The sequence below is a fragment of the Crocodylus porosus genome, unplaced genomic scaffold, assembly GCF_001723895.1.
Source record: "Crocodylus porosus isolate Cpor-Errol unplaced genomic scaffold, CroPor_comp1, whole genome shotgun sequence".
Taxonomy (NCBI): Eukaryota; Metazoa; Chordata; order Crocodylia; family Crocodylidae; genus Crocodylus; species Crocodylus porosus.
In genome coordinates this window covers 41,033,312-41,048,489 of record NW_017728931.1, presented here as the reverse complement: position 1 = coordinate 41,048,489, position 15,178 = coordinate 41,033,312, and the positions used below count along the sequence as shown (strand labels likewise).

Here is a 15,178-nt window from a genome sequence, read left to right as displayed (position 1 = left end):
TTCCATTTCCGTAGCACTAAAATTTGCATGCATAGGTAGAGGAGGAAACCAAAATAATCCAGTTCTTTCAGGTGCAATGACTGAAACCAGTGGTACAGCTACCAAATACTTGTTTCTACCAGCTTTGAGGGACAGGAGATAAGCTATTAAAGGAACTCTAGCAAGCCACAAAATGTCTTTATAGGGATTTCAGCTTGTAAAAACTCCATTAAACTGTTCATCAAGCTTTAGCCAGAAGCAGCTCTTTGGAAAGCATTTGGTTGAATAAAGGTCAACTCTTAAGTTTCTTCCCCAGGACCTGTGGGTGTAACACTTTATGGCAGGGGTGTCAGACATACAGCTCATGGACCACATCTGGCCCACAGAGTCACTCTTGGCTTGCTGGGCTACTGGTATGTCAGGGAATTTGGGGGCCTGGCCTTCCACAGAATCTGGGCCCTGGGTCCCTGCTGAATATGGGCACTGGCTGCATCACGTCTCTCCTTTGCTTGTTCTAGAGACTCAGTGAACTTAGTGCAGACAGCAACATTACCTTTCCCAGAGTGTGTGAGGATAAGCTGGGAATCCCTTTCTCTCTGCTGCCCCACAAAGTGGCCTCCAGAGTTGTGGCTGCCTTCTGTTAAGGGATCCATTCTTCCACTATATTGGAGAGTCCCAGGAGGTGCTGTACATGAGTTGGATTAAATGCTTTCAAGGGCTCTCGCTGGTCATCCTTTCTAAACCTTGAATGGTTATGGGTTTAAAAAAAAGCCTGAATCTTAGAAATGACCATCAAGGTCTGAGACTGGGAAAAGTGCAAGTCCAGGTCCTTCCCTTTTTTGCATTATGGATCAATATGCTAACTTAATCCCCTGTATTCATTTATTTATTTTTACTTCATTTCTAGCGGTAGATGGTAAATGGGGGTTTAGGAACGCTTTTTTAGTATTGTCCATAGAAGAGTGCGTGTGCATCAAAGGGGTGGATTATGAGATTTACCCAGCATGAACTTTGACATTTCTACCCATGTAACCTGAGAGTTGGGAAAATGTGTAGATTTAATTACTGCGTGAATACATTAGGTCTGAATTTCCTGGCACTGATTTATTGGTGATGACACCATCCAAATGTTGTTCACTTAGTGGTTTTTTTCTCTTCTTTCTGATTGCATGGTGTGATGTTGAACCTGCTGCTATTGAAGCCTAGGATTATCAGGCCTGGTTAAAGAATACGTGAGACCATCTGTTACTTACAGTTGCAAATACCACATTGTTATACTTGATAAACCCCTGCAAAGAAGAGAGGCAAGGATTTCTTGGGTCGGGGTAGGCAAAATGCGGCCCATGGGCCGCATGCAGCCCGCCTGGCCATTCTATCCAGTCTGCGGGACCCCTAAAAAAAATTTAGAAAATTAATATTCATCTGCCTCTGGCTGCCTGTCATGTGGCCCTCGACGGCTTGTCAAAACTCAGTAAGTGGCTTTCTGCCCAAAATAATTGCCCATCCCTGTCTTAGGTGATCCAACAAAAATCAACCTATGTAGTTGGGATACAGTTAGACAAGCTATCAACTGCAAGGTGTTCTTTGTCAGGTCTGCAAAGAAGGACATTTCAAGTTAACCTAAAAAATCAGCAGGTAAATGATTTTATGATGAAGTAAATTGTAATCTTGGATGATTATTTTGCTTTTTACACTGTTGCATAGACTGGGTGCAGTTGGTATTGCTAGACTCAGACTGAAAATCTCCAGAACAGGTATATAATCAATGGCAATACAAGCTTCCCTCTGTCCCTCCATAGTACTTTAAACCTGACCTGGGAGATGGGGGCGATGGGATGCTTCTGTAGGGGCCTACCTCTCTAGTTTCTGAGAGGTAGCTAGCCATGTTAGTATGAAGTCAGGTAGGGTAGATCTAAAAGGTGCGAATCTACTCCGTCTCCTTTTTTGAGTGTTAGGAAAAGTCTTACAGGTCATCTGAGGTAATGGTGCTCTCCTGCCTAGGTGGGATAGTATAGCACTGTCTTGCCTAAGAGTGAGAAGAGAGCTGAGTCTCCACAGTCATTTACTTCTGTGCCTCTCTTAATACTACTCGCCAGAGGTGCTGATCACTTTTGTGATGCATACAGTAGTCCCCCAGGAATTCTTCCTTTTTTCCTTTTCTTTCTGCTTTGATTATTCAGAAAGGACTTTCACATTATAACTTGGGGACCAAATTTGGACCTTTTTGTAAGGGGGTGTGATTCCTTCTTTTTCAGGTGTGGGCATTTATTTTGGGTGGAGTTTTGGCAAGCTGTTGAGAGCCACATGGGTAGCCCTGCCTCTTGACAGGTACCCTGCTCCCTGGTCACCACCTTTTGACCAGAAGTCCTGCCCCCTGACCTTTGCCACTATAAGCCCCTCCCCTTGCCCTTGCAAGTACTCTTTTCAGGGGGTTTTGCCATCTTGGAACCAGAAAAATACCAAATTATATTCTAAAAAGTGAACATCTACAACACTCATTAATTTGATTTCAAAAAATATTTTTTGTCCTAATTTACATGCATTTGTGTAGTGCACATGGAGGTGATTGTATATAATAGCTTACAATGAAGTCTTACTCTTGTATATTGTGGGGGGAGGTATAGGTTTGTGGGGGAGGGTGTGGGTATGTATGGGGGGGTTTGTGGGCAGGATAGGTGTGTGGGTGTGGGGTGAGGGAGCATGTGGGTGTATGGGGTTTGTGGGAGGCTATGTGAGGGGTGAGGGTGGCTGGGTGAGTGATGGGTTGTAGGTGTCTGTGTGTATGGTAGTGTGAGTGTATGGTGGAGGTGTGTGGGACTCACCCTATGAGCACACGTGTGCACACATGTGTGCGCACACCCCCCTACAAGCTGGGGAAGGGGCAAAGGGAGCGGTGCATGGGAGCACAGCAACAGCCGGGTGGGAGCAGGGGGCTTGTGCCAGTGTCCCAGGGCCAGCGCTGGTGGGGCCCAGATTGGGGTGGCAAGAGCTGTAACCCCCTCCAGCACAGCTGGTGCCAGATCCTGTGCTACTGCTGCCCTGCTCTGGGCCACGCTGCTGCAGGCTGCATGCTCCTGCCCAGTTCCCACTCCCCCACACCTGCAACTGCCATTTCCCTACTTTCCTGCTGCGGCTGCTCCAGCACCATGTGGTTCCCAGCTGCATGGCTGTACTGTGGGACTCAGCAGGAGCTGGCCCGGTCCTGCCTGGCCCCAAGGATTGAAGCAATCGCCTGCAGCCTTCCCCTCCCTACTTCTTATTTGAATTTCCCTCTTGGGCACAGGGAGGCAGGAACAACCCCAGGGGCCCAGGTCAGAGGGCTCTGCTAAGCACGGGGCTTCCAGGTAGGGGGCAGGGGTGGGGGGGGGCTGGGGGTAGGGCAGGGCCAGACAGGCCTTGCTTCTGGGCTGCTGAGTCCTGCTGGCTTCCCCTGGGTCCTACTGCCTCTGGCTCCTGTCATCTTTGACAGGCATCCAGGAGCAGATAAATATTAATTTTCTAAATTTTTTAGGGTGCTAAGCGGACCAGATATAATGGGCTGGATCTTGCGTGCCCCTGTTCTATTGCATCCCTTCCAGCAAATGGGGATTGAAGTTTACCATTTATTTTCTAGAGGTAAAATGAGCTTTCTTTACCCCACTCCTCAAATGCAGGGTGAGAATCAACGGTGCTCCTGTTCTTATGTGGCTAATTGCTTCTGTGGGGGAATTTACCCTTGTGATGGCAGGTATTCTGCAATGCCATCTTTGGTCAGAGATCTAGTCCGGAGGAAACCATTACATTCCAGCTGGAAGATTTCATAGATTTCATAGACATTAGGGCTGGAAGGGACCTCGGGAGATCATTGAGTCCAGCCCCCTGCCCAAAGGGCAGGATCCCAGCAAGATAAGCATCCAATTTACTCTTGATGTGTTCAACAAGTACATCTTAGATGTTCTGGTATGGTTCTCTCCTCAAACTGTGTGTTTTTCGAGTTGCTTTGGACCTCTTGGAAAGCAAGAGTTGTAAGTTGCTTGTGCTTCAGGAATGTTTCTTTTGGTTGATTTCCCCTGGTTGGCACACCCCCCCCCGACTGGTGTCTGGTAGCAGGAGTGAATCCAGCCTATTGTAATTAATTTGTTCTTGGAGAGATTCCCTTGTCAGAAACTTCATTGTTCTTTACAGTGCACTCCTAACCTGTGGAGCTGGAGATCTTGGCTATGTGAGAGCCTTAGTCTTATAACAGTTGGCTGGGCTGGATAAAGTAGGTCAGGGTTACGTTACCAGTATTTTATATACTTGTTTTCTTCTCCTTTCTTTTAAAATGTTGAGCCCACTTTTTACAATTGTTGCTGCTATTGGTGCTGTGTCATCTTAACCTAAGTTGTGCTGTTCTGACTTAGCTTTGAAATTTTACACGGAGAAGTCACTACTCCCACAATGTTAACAAAAATCAGGTCTGTTTTAGTTTGGAGAGATTAATTTGAATAGAAGAGAAAAATCCTATCACTGGGACAGATCTAGAGAAAAGGAGCTTTGTCTGGCAAAGGCAGTCAGATGGGAGAGAGAGCTGCTGCCTGGAGCTCCTGCTAGTCCACTGCCAAATTCTACTTTCTAGTTGTTACCTGAAGCTATGTGCATTCTTGGACTGGGGATTCCTTTTTCTGTTTGCTTTCTGCAGTGTGAAATCTCTAGGAGTCCTGTGTTCCCCAAAAGCACTGGGGTATAAGCAAATGCAGGTCAAAATAAATGTTCTTAAACAGAATGAGGACAAAGCCAGCAGGATCAGAACTTTTTCCTCTCCATTTTGGAAATGTTAGTCGTGCAAGTGGACTCACTGTTCTAGTGCCTGTCTGGAGCTGGGATTGGTTTTGCCAGTGCAGTTATCATGGGCTCAAGTGTGTGGCAGGAAATTGGGAATAGCAAGAGAGCTTGGTTGCAGAGGTGTCCAAAAAATTCAGTGGTAATTCAGTGTTTGCTTTTTTTTAAAGAGTGCGGTACTGGTGAAAGATGTACACCAGGCTAAAAGAACATATATAAATCGGAGTTTTAGCAGTGTGGGATTCTGTGCTGCTTCTCTTGGGTCCTTAGCCCAGGGGTGAGTATTTTCTGTCCTTGACCACCCCACTTGGACTCTTACTGTGGTATCAATAGTGGGCATGTCTACATGAGAGGTTTACTGCGGAGTAGACTAATTAGCTCCACAGCAAATGTCTTGCATCTACACATGTGCCCCTATTAGGCTGCAAGAAACTAAAACTCTGCAGCAGGGTAGTACTTGTAAATACAAGTACCATCCTGTTGCAAAGTTTTTAAATACACAGCACTGAATATGTAGGTGCTGACATGGCTGGCTGGGGCATGACGATGCTTCAGTGTAGGGGCTGCCTGCTGGCTAGCCCCACATTGGAGCACCTTCATGCCCCAGCCAGCCCTTCCACAGCATGTTGAGCTGGGTTGGAGCAGCCCTGGGCTGGCAGACTGTTCCCCCCAGGCTCCCCAGCAGCTGGGACTGGGGTCCCAGGCACACTGTAAATGTTGGGCCTGGGAGCAATAAACTCTGGAGCAATAAGCAGTGGAGTTTATTCCTTTGCCTTCATTGCACATGCAGATGTGCCCAGTATGGACTTGTCTTTTGTGATGCAATAACCTTTTTTATTTGGAACTGAACTGAGATCACTGACTTGGGTCATGGAAGAAACTGTCTTGAACAGGAGGTTAGCTAAAGGCCTCTTGAGGTCTTTTCCAGCTCTATTTTTCTGAGAGGCATTACAGGGGGATTGCTTCTGATGAAATAATCTAGTGCTTATGAAGGCTTGTGTATCTCTGATTTAGTTAATCTATGGCCAGGTACAAACATTTTACTTTTACTGGTATAGGTGATTGGAAATGGGTACCTATAATCATAACAGAAGTTTGGCATACCTGTACCTGTCCTATTACCCTGCCTCTGTTGTAGGGGGAGTCACTGGAAACTGGACACTCAACTGTGCTTTCTGCCTTTTGAAAGTCTCTCCTATATCTGTTTTCCAAGTATCTTTAGTTTTAATTCTGTAAGAATGCATCAGGTATTGAAGAGATTCTTGTCTGTCTTAAGAGAATTGCCTGGAGCAGATGTTCGCTGTTGCAGTGATGCATTTTTTAAATGCACCAGAGGTATCTGAGCCCTGTAATTTGAGCTGGAACACTTCTGCAATGGCTCAGCCCAAAGGAGGAGAGACCCTGAATCCTAAAATTGTCTTTGTCTGAAGTCTGATATGTGACTAAACCTGTTGCAGCTGCCTGACCTGAGGCTTCACAGCTGACCAGAGTTCTTAGTTTATATTGTACAAGAACAAGATTACAAAAGTAATAAAATAGCAAGAAAACTTGCAGGACTACTTTTAAAATAGTAAGTCAATAAATATATTTTTATGGTTAATGTTTCAACAAGACTAAAAAAAACAGAATTGCTTCTTTTTTAGTTTTAGTGTTGCTGATTTATTTATACTCCAGCTACTAGTGAAAGTGAACCATCCCATCCCCATCCCCCCCAGTTTTTTTTTTTTTTTTTTTTAATGAAAGCTTAATACCCTTCCATTGTGAGGTCCTCTTTCTCTCGGGTTTTGGAAGTGAAATATGGTTCTTGCTGCTTCCATTTCTTCTAAGCGGTTTAGGAAAATTCCCTATTCAAAATAACGGAAACAAAAAACGTCAAACAAAGCAAATAGAGGAAGCCAAATACCAATCTTTGTAACTGCTATGATGCTAACAAAGTCTCTTGCTGAAGAAGACCAATAGGCTTGTTCCGATTTTGGGAGCTGGGTAATCATTTAGGCTAGGGACAGACATTCAAAAAGCAGGAGCCTGAATTGATTCAATCTTTGCAGGTTAGTTTAACCTGCCCAGATTGAACCAATTTGCAAGTGAACAAACATTTCGCTCTGGACTGAGAAAATGCAGGCACATGCCTGCAGCTGCTCAGGCAAGGCACTGGGGGGCGCTAGAGCAGCCCTTGGCTGCAGGGAAGCTGTGCTGGGGGGTGTTGCTAGCCCCAGCAGTAGCTCCAAGTGAATTGGCCAGGGAGGGTGTTTAATTCCCTCCTCCCCATCCCATGTACCCCAACCAGGGTCTGCCTGGTGCCCCCCAGTGTTGTAGCAGCACAGGTGGGGCCACGGTCCCCTGAGGCAAAGGGGTCAGGAAGGGGGTTTATTTCCCCCTTTTGCCCTCTTTGCCCTTGGGGGACCATAGCTGAGGTCTGCCAGCCGCAGCTGCCGCTTGTTCCCTGCGCAGGGCGAGCAGTGGGATAAGCCCCCTCCTTCCCCATCTGCCAGATGCTGGAAGGAGGCAGGAAAATAACGCCCCCCCCGGCCCCTTTGTCTAAGATGGCTATGCTGGCTGGCCTCTGACTGCATTGCTGCACCTGCTCGGAAGGGTGGCTGAAGCCCCCCAAGCCCCTCTTAGCACTGCCACTGCTTGTCCTGCACAGTCTGCAACAGCTCTGCCTGCTGTGCTCCACTTGCAGTGCAGCCTCCCCACCAGGAAGAAGCTCATGCTTCTGTAAACCATGAGATGGGGCTGCAGTCCCCATCAAAGTCGCTCCCCCCTGCCGCTCCAGCATGGCCTCCTTAGTCAAGGGGGCAGGGAAGGGAGTTATTTCCCCTTTCCCCCAGCATCTGGCAGAGGGGACAGGGAGAGGTCTTATCCTGCTGCTCACCCTGTGCAAGAAGTGAGTGGCGGTGGTCGGGGGGGGCACAGAGGGAATAACCCCCCTTCCAGCCCCCTCTGCCTCAGGAGCCCATGCTGGCCAGCCACTGGCTGCACCCCATGCCGCTCTTGCTGCCAGGCAGATCCTGGCTCAGGTCCATGTGGGTGGGACAGGGAGTGGGGAATTAAACTCCCTCCCTGGCTGGTTCACTTCCAAAATGCCTGGCAGGTCCCTGCTGGTGGGACAGTGGAGGGAGGGGTGGGGGTGGGGGAATAAACTTCTCCCCTGCTGCCTTTGCCTTGGTGGGGAGGGGTCAGCATTTGGCCATGTCCTCACCTATGCCTGCCTGCCTGTGCTCTGGATAGGGAGCAGAGGGGTGGGGCCAGCCCTGCTTGGAGCAGAGAGCACAGCCCTAGCCAGGGCTGCTGAGCATGCTGAGATGCTGGGGGACTCTGGTTTAACTTAAACCAGGAAGGGCTCTGGGACAGAAGTTCCGTAAACCGGTTTGTGCTCAGTCAGTTAAGTCTGATACTACATTCAGCCAGGTTTATCTTAAACCAGTTTCAGGTGGTGGGTTCATTCAGCAGGTGCTTCCCTCTTCTCTCATGCCAGCATTGTATAGAAGGTGTCACCAGGCTGGTCTCTCAGATGAGATGTGAACCAGAAATTCTGGCTGATTTGCTGTCATAGCTCTTTGCAAAAAATTTGGTTCTTTGCTTTTGATTCCATTCTGACAAATTGTTCTGCTTAAATTCTTCTTGTGCTGTAGGATACAATAACCTTTTTCTGCCTTTTGGTATGAAGTGTTACCTTAGACGTTTGTGTGCATGGTGACTGCATTTCAGAGGCTGGTTAAATGATCCTTAGATGTAGGTTGGATGCCAGGTTAAAGTAGCAGATCATATCATTGCTTGATAATGTGATTAAATGAGTTTCCTGCATGGGGGTCAGAAACGGGCGAGGGTCGGTCTCCAGGATGCTCTGGCAAAGATGTTGGTTTGGCATTTTGACTGAAGGCCAAAGTGGTGTTTCTCAGCAGTTGGTCAGTGGCGAGTCTGTGTGCACAAGTATTTTAGAGAGAGATGTTCCTAGCCTGACCTAGAAAAAGGCTAACAAGCGTGGTTGATGCTGACCATAAGCATGGAGGGAACAGAGCATGTAGACTGTGGGGAAAATCTTTCTCCAAAAATAGTGCTGTTTTTCATGGAATACCTGTGCTTATGCTACACGCTCGGTTGAGAGTCACTTTTCTGTCTTCTATCACGCATTTCCATGAATGCTTTGTCACATCATAAAAGATGCACTGCTTTTGACCAAAATAAGTTAGGGCAGTAATCAGGTCAACCTTTCCTGATCCCTTTCCCACAATAGAGTTGTTATGCATTACCTCTTATTCAACATACTGAGAAACAACCTGGCATGGTTAGGGAGCCCTCGGACTTGCAAATTTAGGCAATTGGCCTAAGGTGGTCATGACCCTCTTTGCTAGGTCAGCCAGGATGGTGTTTTGTTTAATAGTCATGTGCCAAGAGTGGTAAGATTATCATGGTTGGCATATGATTGTCAAGGCTTATAAAAATGGCCAGCAGCTAGCTTGCTGTCTTTTAACATAATGATCTAATTTTGTTTTCTCTTCCTTTTAGCCTAAAAAAATCTTTTTTGTTCTCAGTGGCTGGTAGAGGTGGCCGGAGTCTGTTGGTAATGGTATAAGGCTCTGGCCTACAAGTTGCTAAGTGTCCCCTAAAGGTCTTATATGCCTCACACTTCCAATTACTTCCTATGGCAGCAAAGTACATGGTATTTTGTAGTTTAGGTTGCAAGTTTTGTCGCAGAGCTGTAAAATGAGCATGTAGCCATGCTGTTTCCATTATCGATTGCACTACGCTGACTAGTTCAACACTTTATTTAGGCTACAGGGAACCTAATCTAGAATCTGTGTCTGTTTGTGTGGGAGAGGGCAAATATGAGAGCCAAAGTCCACACTGCCTGCCAAAAACAAAGCAAATGAACCAGGAATTTGCTTTCTACTTGCAAGATGCTAATTAACAATGACTTCTCTGTACCTGACTAGTAGTTTAACTGTGTTAGCCTCCAGTCAGGCAGAAGGACAGCATAGATTTGCACCTTTAAACTAATTCAGACAGGCATAAGCTTTCTTAAGAATCCATTTATTTTGTTACATGCTTTCTCATAGTATCTGATGAGCAGGGATCCTGGCATTCTCTGATTTAAAAAAAAAAAGGCTGTAGGCTTGGGCTGGCGGGGGAGGCTGCTCCTCACTGTGGCGCACGCTCCCAAGGGGCAGGGGATCCGTCCCCTCCACGTCTGTGTGCAGGGCAGGGGCTGCACACTGCCTGTTTCAGGGTTGGGCTCCCGCCCTGTGGTCCTGTCCCTGGGCCTTTGCAGCCTAGTGTGTGCAACCTGGCACTGTAAAGAACAGTGGTGCCACACTGGAAAGCTGCTTGCCACTGCAGGCTCCATGCTGCCCTGACAAGGTGTCCCGTGCCTGCCCACCCCAAGCCCCAGGCACTGCCCAGCTGGGCAGCAGCCCCGCTCAACTCCCTCCTTCTCTTCCTCCCTATGGGGGCCTCAACTCCCCCCCCCACTTACCTGCAGCAGCTGCTCTCCAGCTGCCTGGGGCCGTGTGCATGTACATGCACGTGGCACCCCCTGCCTGGCCGCCCTCCTTCCATTCCCCCAGCCCCCTGCAGGCTGGAAGTGTGCCAGCCTGCAGATGGCTTGTTACAAAATCCGTGGGTTTTTCTGGTAAAATGAGAAATCTACGTTTGCCTCTACCAAAGGGTAAAATCCACAGTTTACTCTGTTTTGCTGTGGAAACGCAAAACCTGGATCCCTGCTGATGAGGTCAGCTGTTGCTTATAGAAGTTTTACCTTTCTGAATTACCATATTTTTTTGCACGTTGAGTGCTGCAGGATGCACCTTGTTTTTGAAAGGCAGAATGAAGGAGAGAGAATAACTTTTTCCTTGTTGTAGGAAACTAAGTAGCAGCTGGTAAGGAGTTGAGCCCGTTCATGGTTTTTTCTCCCTGTAGATCTTGGATTGTGTGCAGTTACTTTTGTTTTCCCACAGCAGAAACCACTCTTACCATGTTTCCTTGCTTATAATGCACCCCTCCTCCAATTTATGTCTTCTGGGGAGTTTTTTGTTGTTGTTTTTGGGTTTTTTTGGGAAAAAATGTGAACAATGCATGTCAGAAAATACGGTAATTAGTTTATAATGTGTCACTTTGCCCTGTCACCATCTCTATCCCTGGCAGGATGCTAGAGTATGTGGAAGAGGTTATCACTCTGTATTTGTTAAGCTTGCTTCTTGAAGCGTGTAAGAAGAGAAACCCCTGTGTGGGTGTGACTTGGAGAAACTGCATTGTGCCCTGCCTGTGTGCCATGCCATTATGTCTGGAATGGTTTCAAGAAATACAGTTTATTACTAAATAAGAAGAGACAAGGCCTCCTAATGTTCGATGGAAATAGAACAAGAGCTTCAAAGTTCAGGTAGCATCCAGAAGCGATGCAGTGTTTGTAGATAATTGGATTGAACAAATTGTTTCAGGTCAGATCTAAAAAGAAACAAATAAAGCCCTCAAGAACAGGTGTGAACAGTAAAAACAACTCTTCCAAAGTGCTAGGGAAATCTTCATTGGTGTTGATTTATTAGGATCCCTCTGACTGCAGGGTTGAGAACATGGACACAACCAGGACCAATGGTCATAAGCTCCTAGAAGAAAGTTTCAGACTGGATACAAGGAAAAACTTCTTCATGGTTTGTGTGACCAGACTCAGGAATAGACTCCCAGCAGGGGTGGTGCATGCATCTACCTTGAAGATCTTCAGAAGGAGACTGGGGCACACCTTGCTGGGGTTATTTGACCCCAGCAGTCTTTCCTGCCCAGAGCAACGGGGCTGGACCTGATGATCTCACAAGGTCCCTTCCAGCCCTAAACTTCTGTGAATCTGTGACACGAACGTTAGCCTCAGGGCAAAAACCAGCCATTCAGCCCACATGCCACTTCTAAACCAAACTGTCTGTACCAGAGTTTGACTCCTCTGGTTCCTGACCCTTTGCCAAGAGCATAGGGTGATGAAAGTGTCACACCACAGGAACTAGCATGTCTGACTGTAATATTTGATCATCCTTCTTCCTTACCATCTTTTCTCCATGCCTCAAGGAGCATGCAAGTCTTTTTTGTGTTTCATTCCTCATACAAAGGATAAGTTTTGACTTGTAAATCCTTCAAGATTTTTCACTGCATGGTTGAATGCGAGATGCATTCTCATTAACACTGCTACACTCCAAAAAATATCCTGGGAACAAAGGAGAATGCACGCAGCATGAGTTGACTGTGGACTTTTCTCTGTTTGTCTTAGGCTTTTAAAGGGAGACAATCGCCACAGTATCTAAGCACTTTCAAAGGGCCATGTGCTTAACCTGTGTACCTTGAGACAGATGTGTACTATTTTACAGCTGGGGATCAGCTCCTGTGGATATGATCATCTCTCTCCTCAAGCAATCCATAAATAGGGAAGTGACCTTTGATACAAGTCTATTTTACTGTTTGTGTCTAGGAGAACTCTTTTTTGTTCTAGCTATAGCTTTTCAATGTGGTAAAGTAAATGGACTTGAGAAGATAGTGATGAGACCTATTAGTGGTAGGGAGGTGGGAGTGCTTCATTTTCTTACTGATTGGCACAGACCCATAGTTCAAATATTGTAATGATTTTGCTCTGCGTTTCCAGTGTCAGCATGAATGTATGAGACCTTGTTAGATAAAAGCTCTTTTTCTTTTTGTCTCCACAGCACTTCACAGAGTTCCTGGATGAGTTTTCACAGGATGTCCTAGGCCACCTTTTGAATGACCCCTTCTTGTCTGAGAAAAATGAGATGATGGAGGTGGAGCTCTCCCCGGCTTCCCCAGCTCCTCTCATCCAGGCAGAACACAGTTACTCCTTGTGTGGAGACTCTCGCCCCCAGTCACCCCTGACCCACATATCAACTGATGACAACTTCAATGAAGGTAATTTTGATGTGCACGAATTGATGTTGGCCCTTGTGAAAAACAAGCCTACGGTTGTCCTGAGTTGCAATAACATAGCTTGAAGCAAAATATGGAAATACTTTATGAACACATGTTCATGTGTTGTTTGCAGGAAATGAGACTGGCTACCGATAACTTGGAAAGAAGGATAAATCTTTGGAGTTAGAACTCTGCAGAAAAACTCAGAAATTTTTACCAAGTGGGGGAGTTCTTGTTACCTGTGGTTACTAGAATTCAGTTTTATGCAGCAGGTTTATGAAAAGAGTTTGGAAGTAGAATAATAGGTGAACGTGTCCCATTGGGAGGGAGTCTTCACATTTCTAAGTGTAGATTTTAAATCTCATCAAGTCAAAATTTCCGGAGGTGTCCAAAGCAAGACTCTTATCCAATACTGAGCACTGCAAACTTTCAGATGCTTGGTAGCACTGAACCTGGCCACTTATTTAGGAACCTAAATATGCTGAAGTCTGGAAAAACTGGGTCACTAATTTAAAATTTAACATACATTGGAAAAGAGGAAATATAAAAAATACATAGAGGCTAATGAAGTATGCAGAGTAGGTTCTTGGTGGGCTACTGAGAGATGTGAGAATAAAAAAAGAACTTCTCCGGGAATTTAGGAAATAAACAAGGCTCTAGCTGGATGTGCATTGATGATGGCAGTGTTAAAGCAAAATGGGTTAATGCTGGAAGGAAGCTGAGATGAGTAAGGAGTAGGGCTGTGGGAAGCTTCTGTTCCAAATCCAGATAAAATCAGAAGACCCTTTAATCTCTCCAAATCAAATCAGAACCCTCTGAATTGATTTGGAAAGATTTGGAGATTTGGACATGGAGACAGCTTTTAAATGTTTTTTCTACATACCTCTAGGTAGCAGGGGCTCATGAGTGCTGCGATGCTGGGGCGCAGAGAGTGTCCCACAAGTGTGGGGGGCTCCCCAGCGTGCTCAGCAGCAGACCCGGAAGTGGACCAGAAGCAGTTCTGGTCCACTTCCAGGTCTGCCGGGTGGGGCACCCGGGGTCCCCCGCCACGACTGATTGCCAAGCTGGGTAGACACGGGAACGGGGTGGGGCACCCAGCATGCTCCCTGGCAGACCCATAAGTGGACCTGAAGTATTTCTGGTCTACTTCCAGGTTAACTGCCAAGCATGTGGAGGGCTCCCCCTGCATTCCTGTAGCATGCTCCATGTACCCCAGCATTGCAGCGATCATGAGCCGCATCTGCAACCTCAGGGTATGTAGAAAAATCTTTTAAAGCTGTGCCTATGTCCGAATTGCTCATTCTCCAAATTGGCATCGAATCTTCAGATTTGGATTTGGCCAAATCGAATTGGGGACAGTGATCAGAATCAATCAATTGAATCGCTGTCCCTGATTGGGGTCAAATCTGAATTTAATAGGGCCCGATTTGCACACCCCTAGTAAGGAGGACTTTTACTGGGGAGCGGGTAAAATACTGGAGAAGATGCAAGTCTTTTAATAAACAAATTAACCTCTTTAGTCATATTTCTGCCAGCTGAGGGTCAGGCCTGACAATTCTGTAGTCGTGGAGCAACTGAATGTCTACAAGAAATTGATTTTTTACAGAGCAAAACGTAGGCAAGAGTTATAGACAACTGAAGGTATCTAGATGGTTTTGGTTGCACTAAGTAGAACTCTACAGCATTTATGAGTAAGAAATGATGAATGGCAGCAACTTTTCTTGAGTATTAGGTGGTGCAGCCATTCAAATAAAGAGCTGGGAGGGAGTGTGAAGAAAGCATAAGGGTGTGACGGGATGAAGGAAATTTCAGCTTCATCCTTCCTGTTCTGGTGTAAAGATACCAGCAAGCAGGAACTTGAGTTCCAGATAAAAACTCTGGCACCCAGGGGTCGGGCAGAGTATAGGACCAAGAATAACTGTTGATTACTAGGAACAATTGTCATGACTGACATTTGACATTGACTCCTAATAATCAGTTTACTTTTTCTTAGTTACCTTTGCAATGAAAAGCACCTGAATTGTAAGCCTTTTTTTTAAACTAAATGTGGTTGGTGCATAAGTAGTATTAACAGGCTAAGCAGTTTATAAGGATCCACCAAAACCCAGCTGAGTTTCCAGAGGTTGCATGTTTTGTAGTCATTAACTTGAAAATAACCCAGCTGAATCTCCAAAACTGCTCAAAGTCACCCATGGGCGACTGGAACCCCCCCAGCAAGCAGTCAGCAGCTGGCGGGGGCGGGGGGGTCCCCTGTGGCAAATCTTGGTCACCAGGGGGGCAGTGCCTCCCCCTCCTCCCTGCAGCCAATTTCACTGACTTTGGGGTGGGGCGGGGGTCTGAAGAGTGAGTGGCCGTGCTGCTCCTGGAAGTGGCCATGGCACTTCCAGAAGTGTCCACGGCCTATGTCCGGTGCTCGCAGTCCCCAGCCAGCACTTGCAAGGGGTGCACTGGCACTTCTGCCTGCCCCCCCAATGCCTAAGTGGGGAGTGCAGCCAGTCAG

General features: G+C 46.6%; 1 protein-coding gene across 1 annotated transcript in view; it reads left to right on the top strand.

Annotated features, from left to right (window-relative positions):
- The window catches only part of CREB3L2 (cAMP responsive element binding protein 3 like 2), a 113,369-nt gene that overhangs the window by 49,919 nt on the left and 48,272 nt on the right, over positions 1–15,178 (top strand). The window contains exon 2 of the mRNA XM_019544664.1: positions 12,462–12,678. Within this exon, the coding sequence (XP_019400209.1) occupies positions 12,462–12,678 (217 nt within the window). The remainder of the gene's footprint in view (positions 1–12,461; positions 12,679–15,178) is intronic.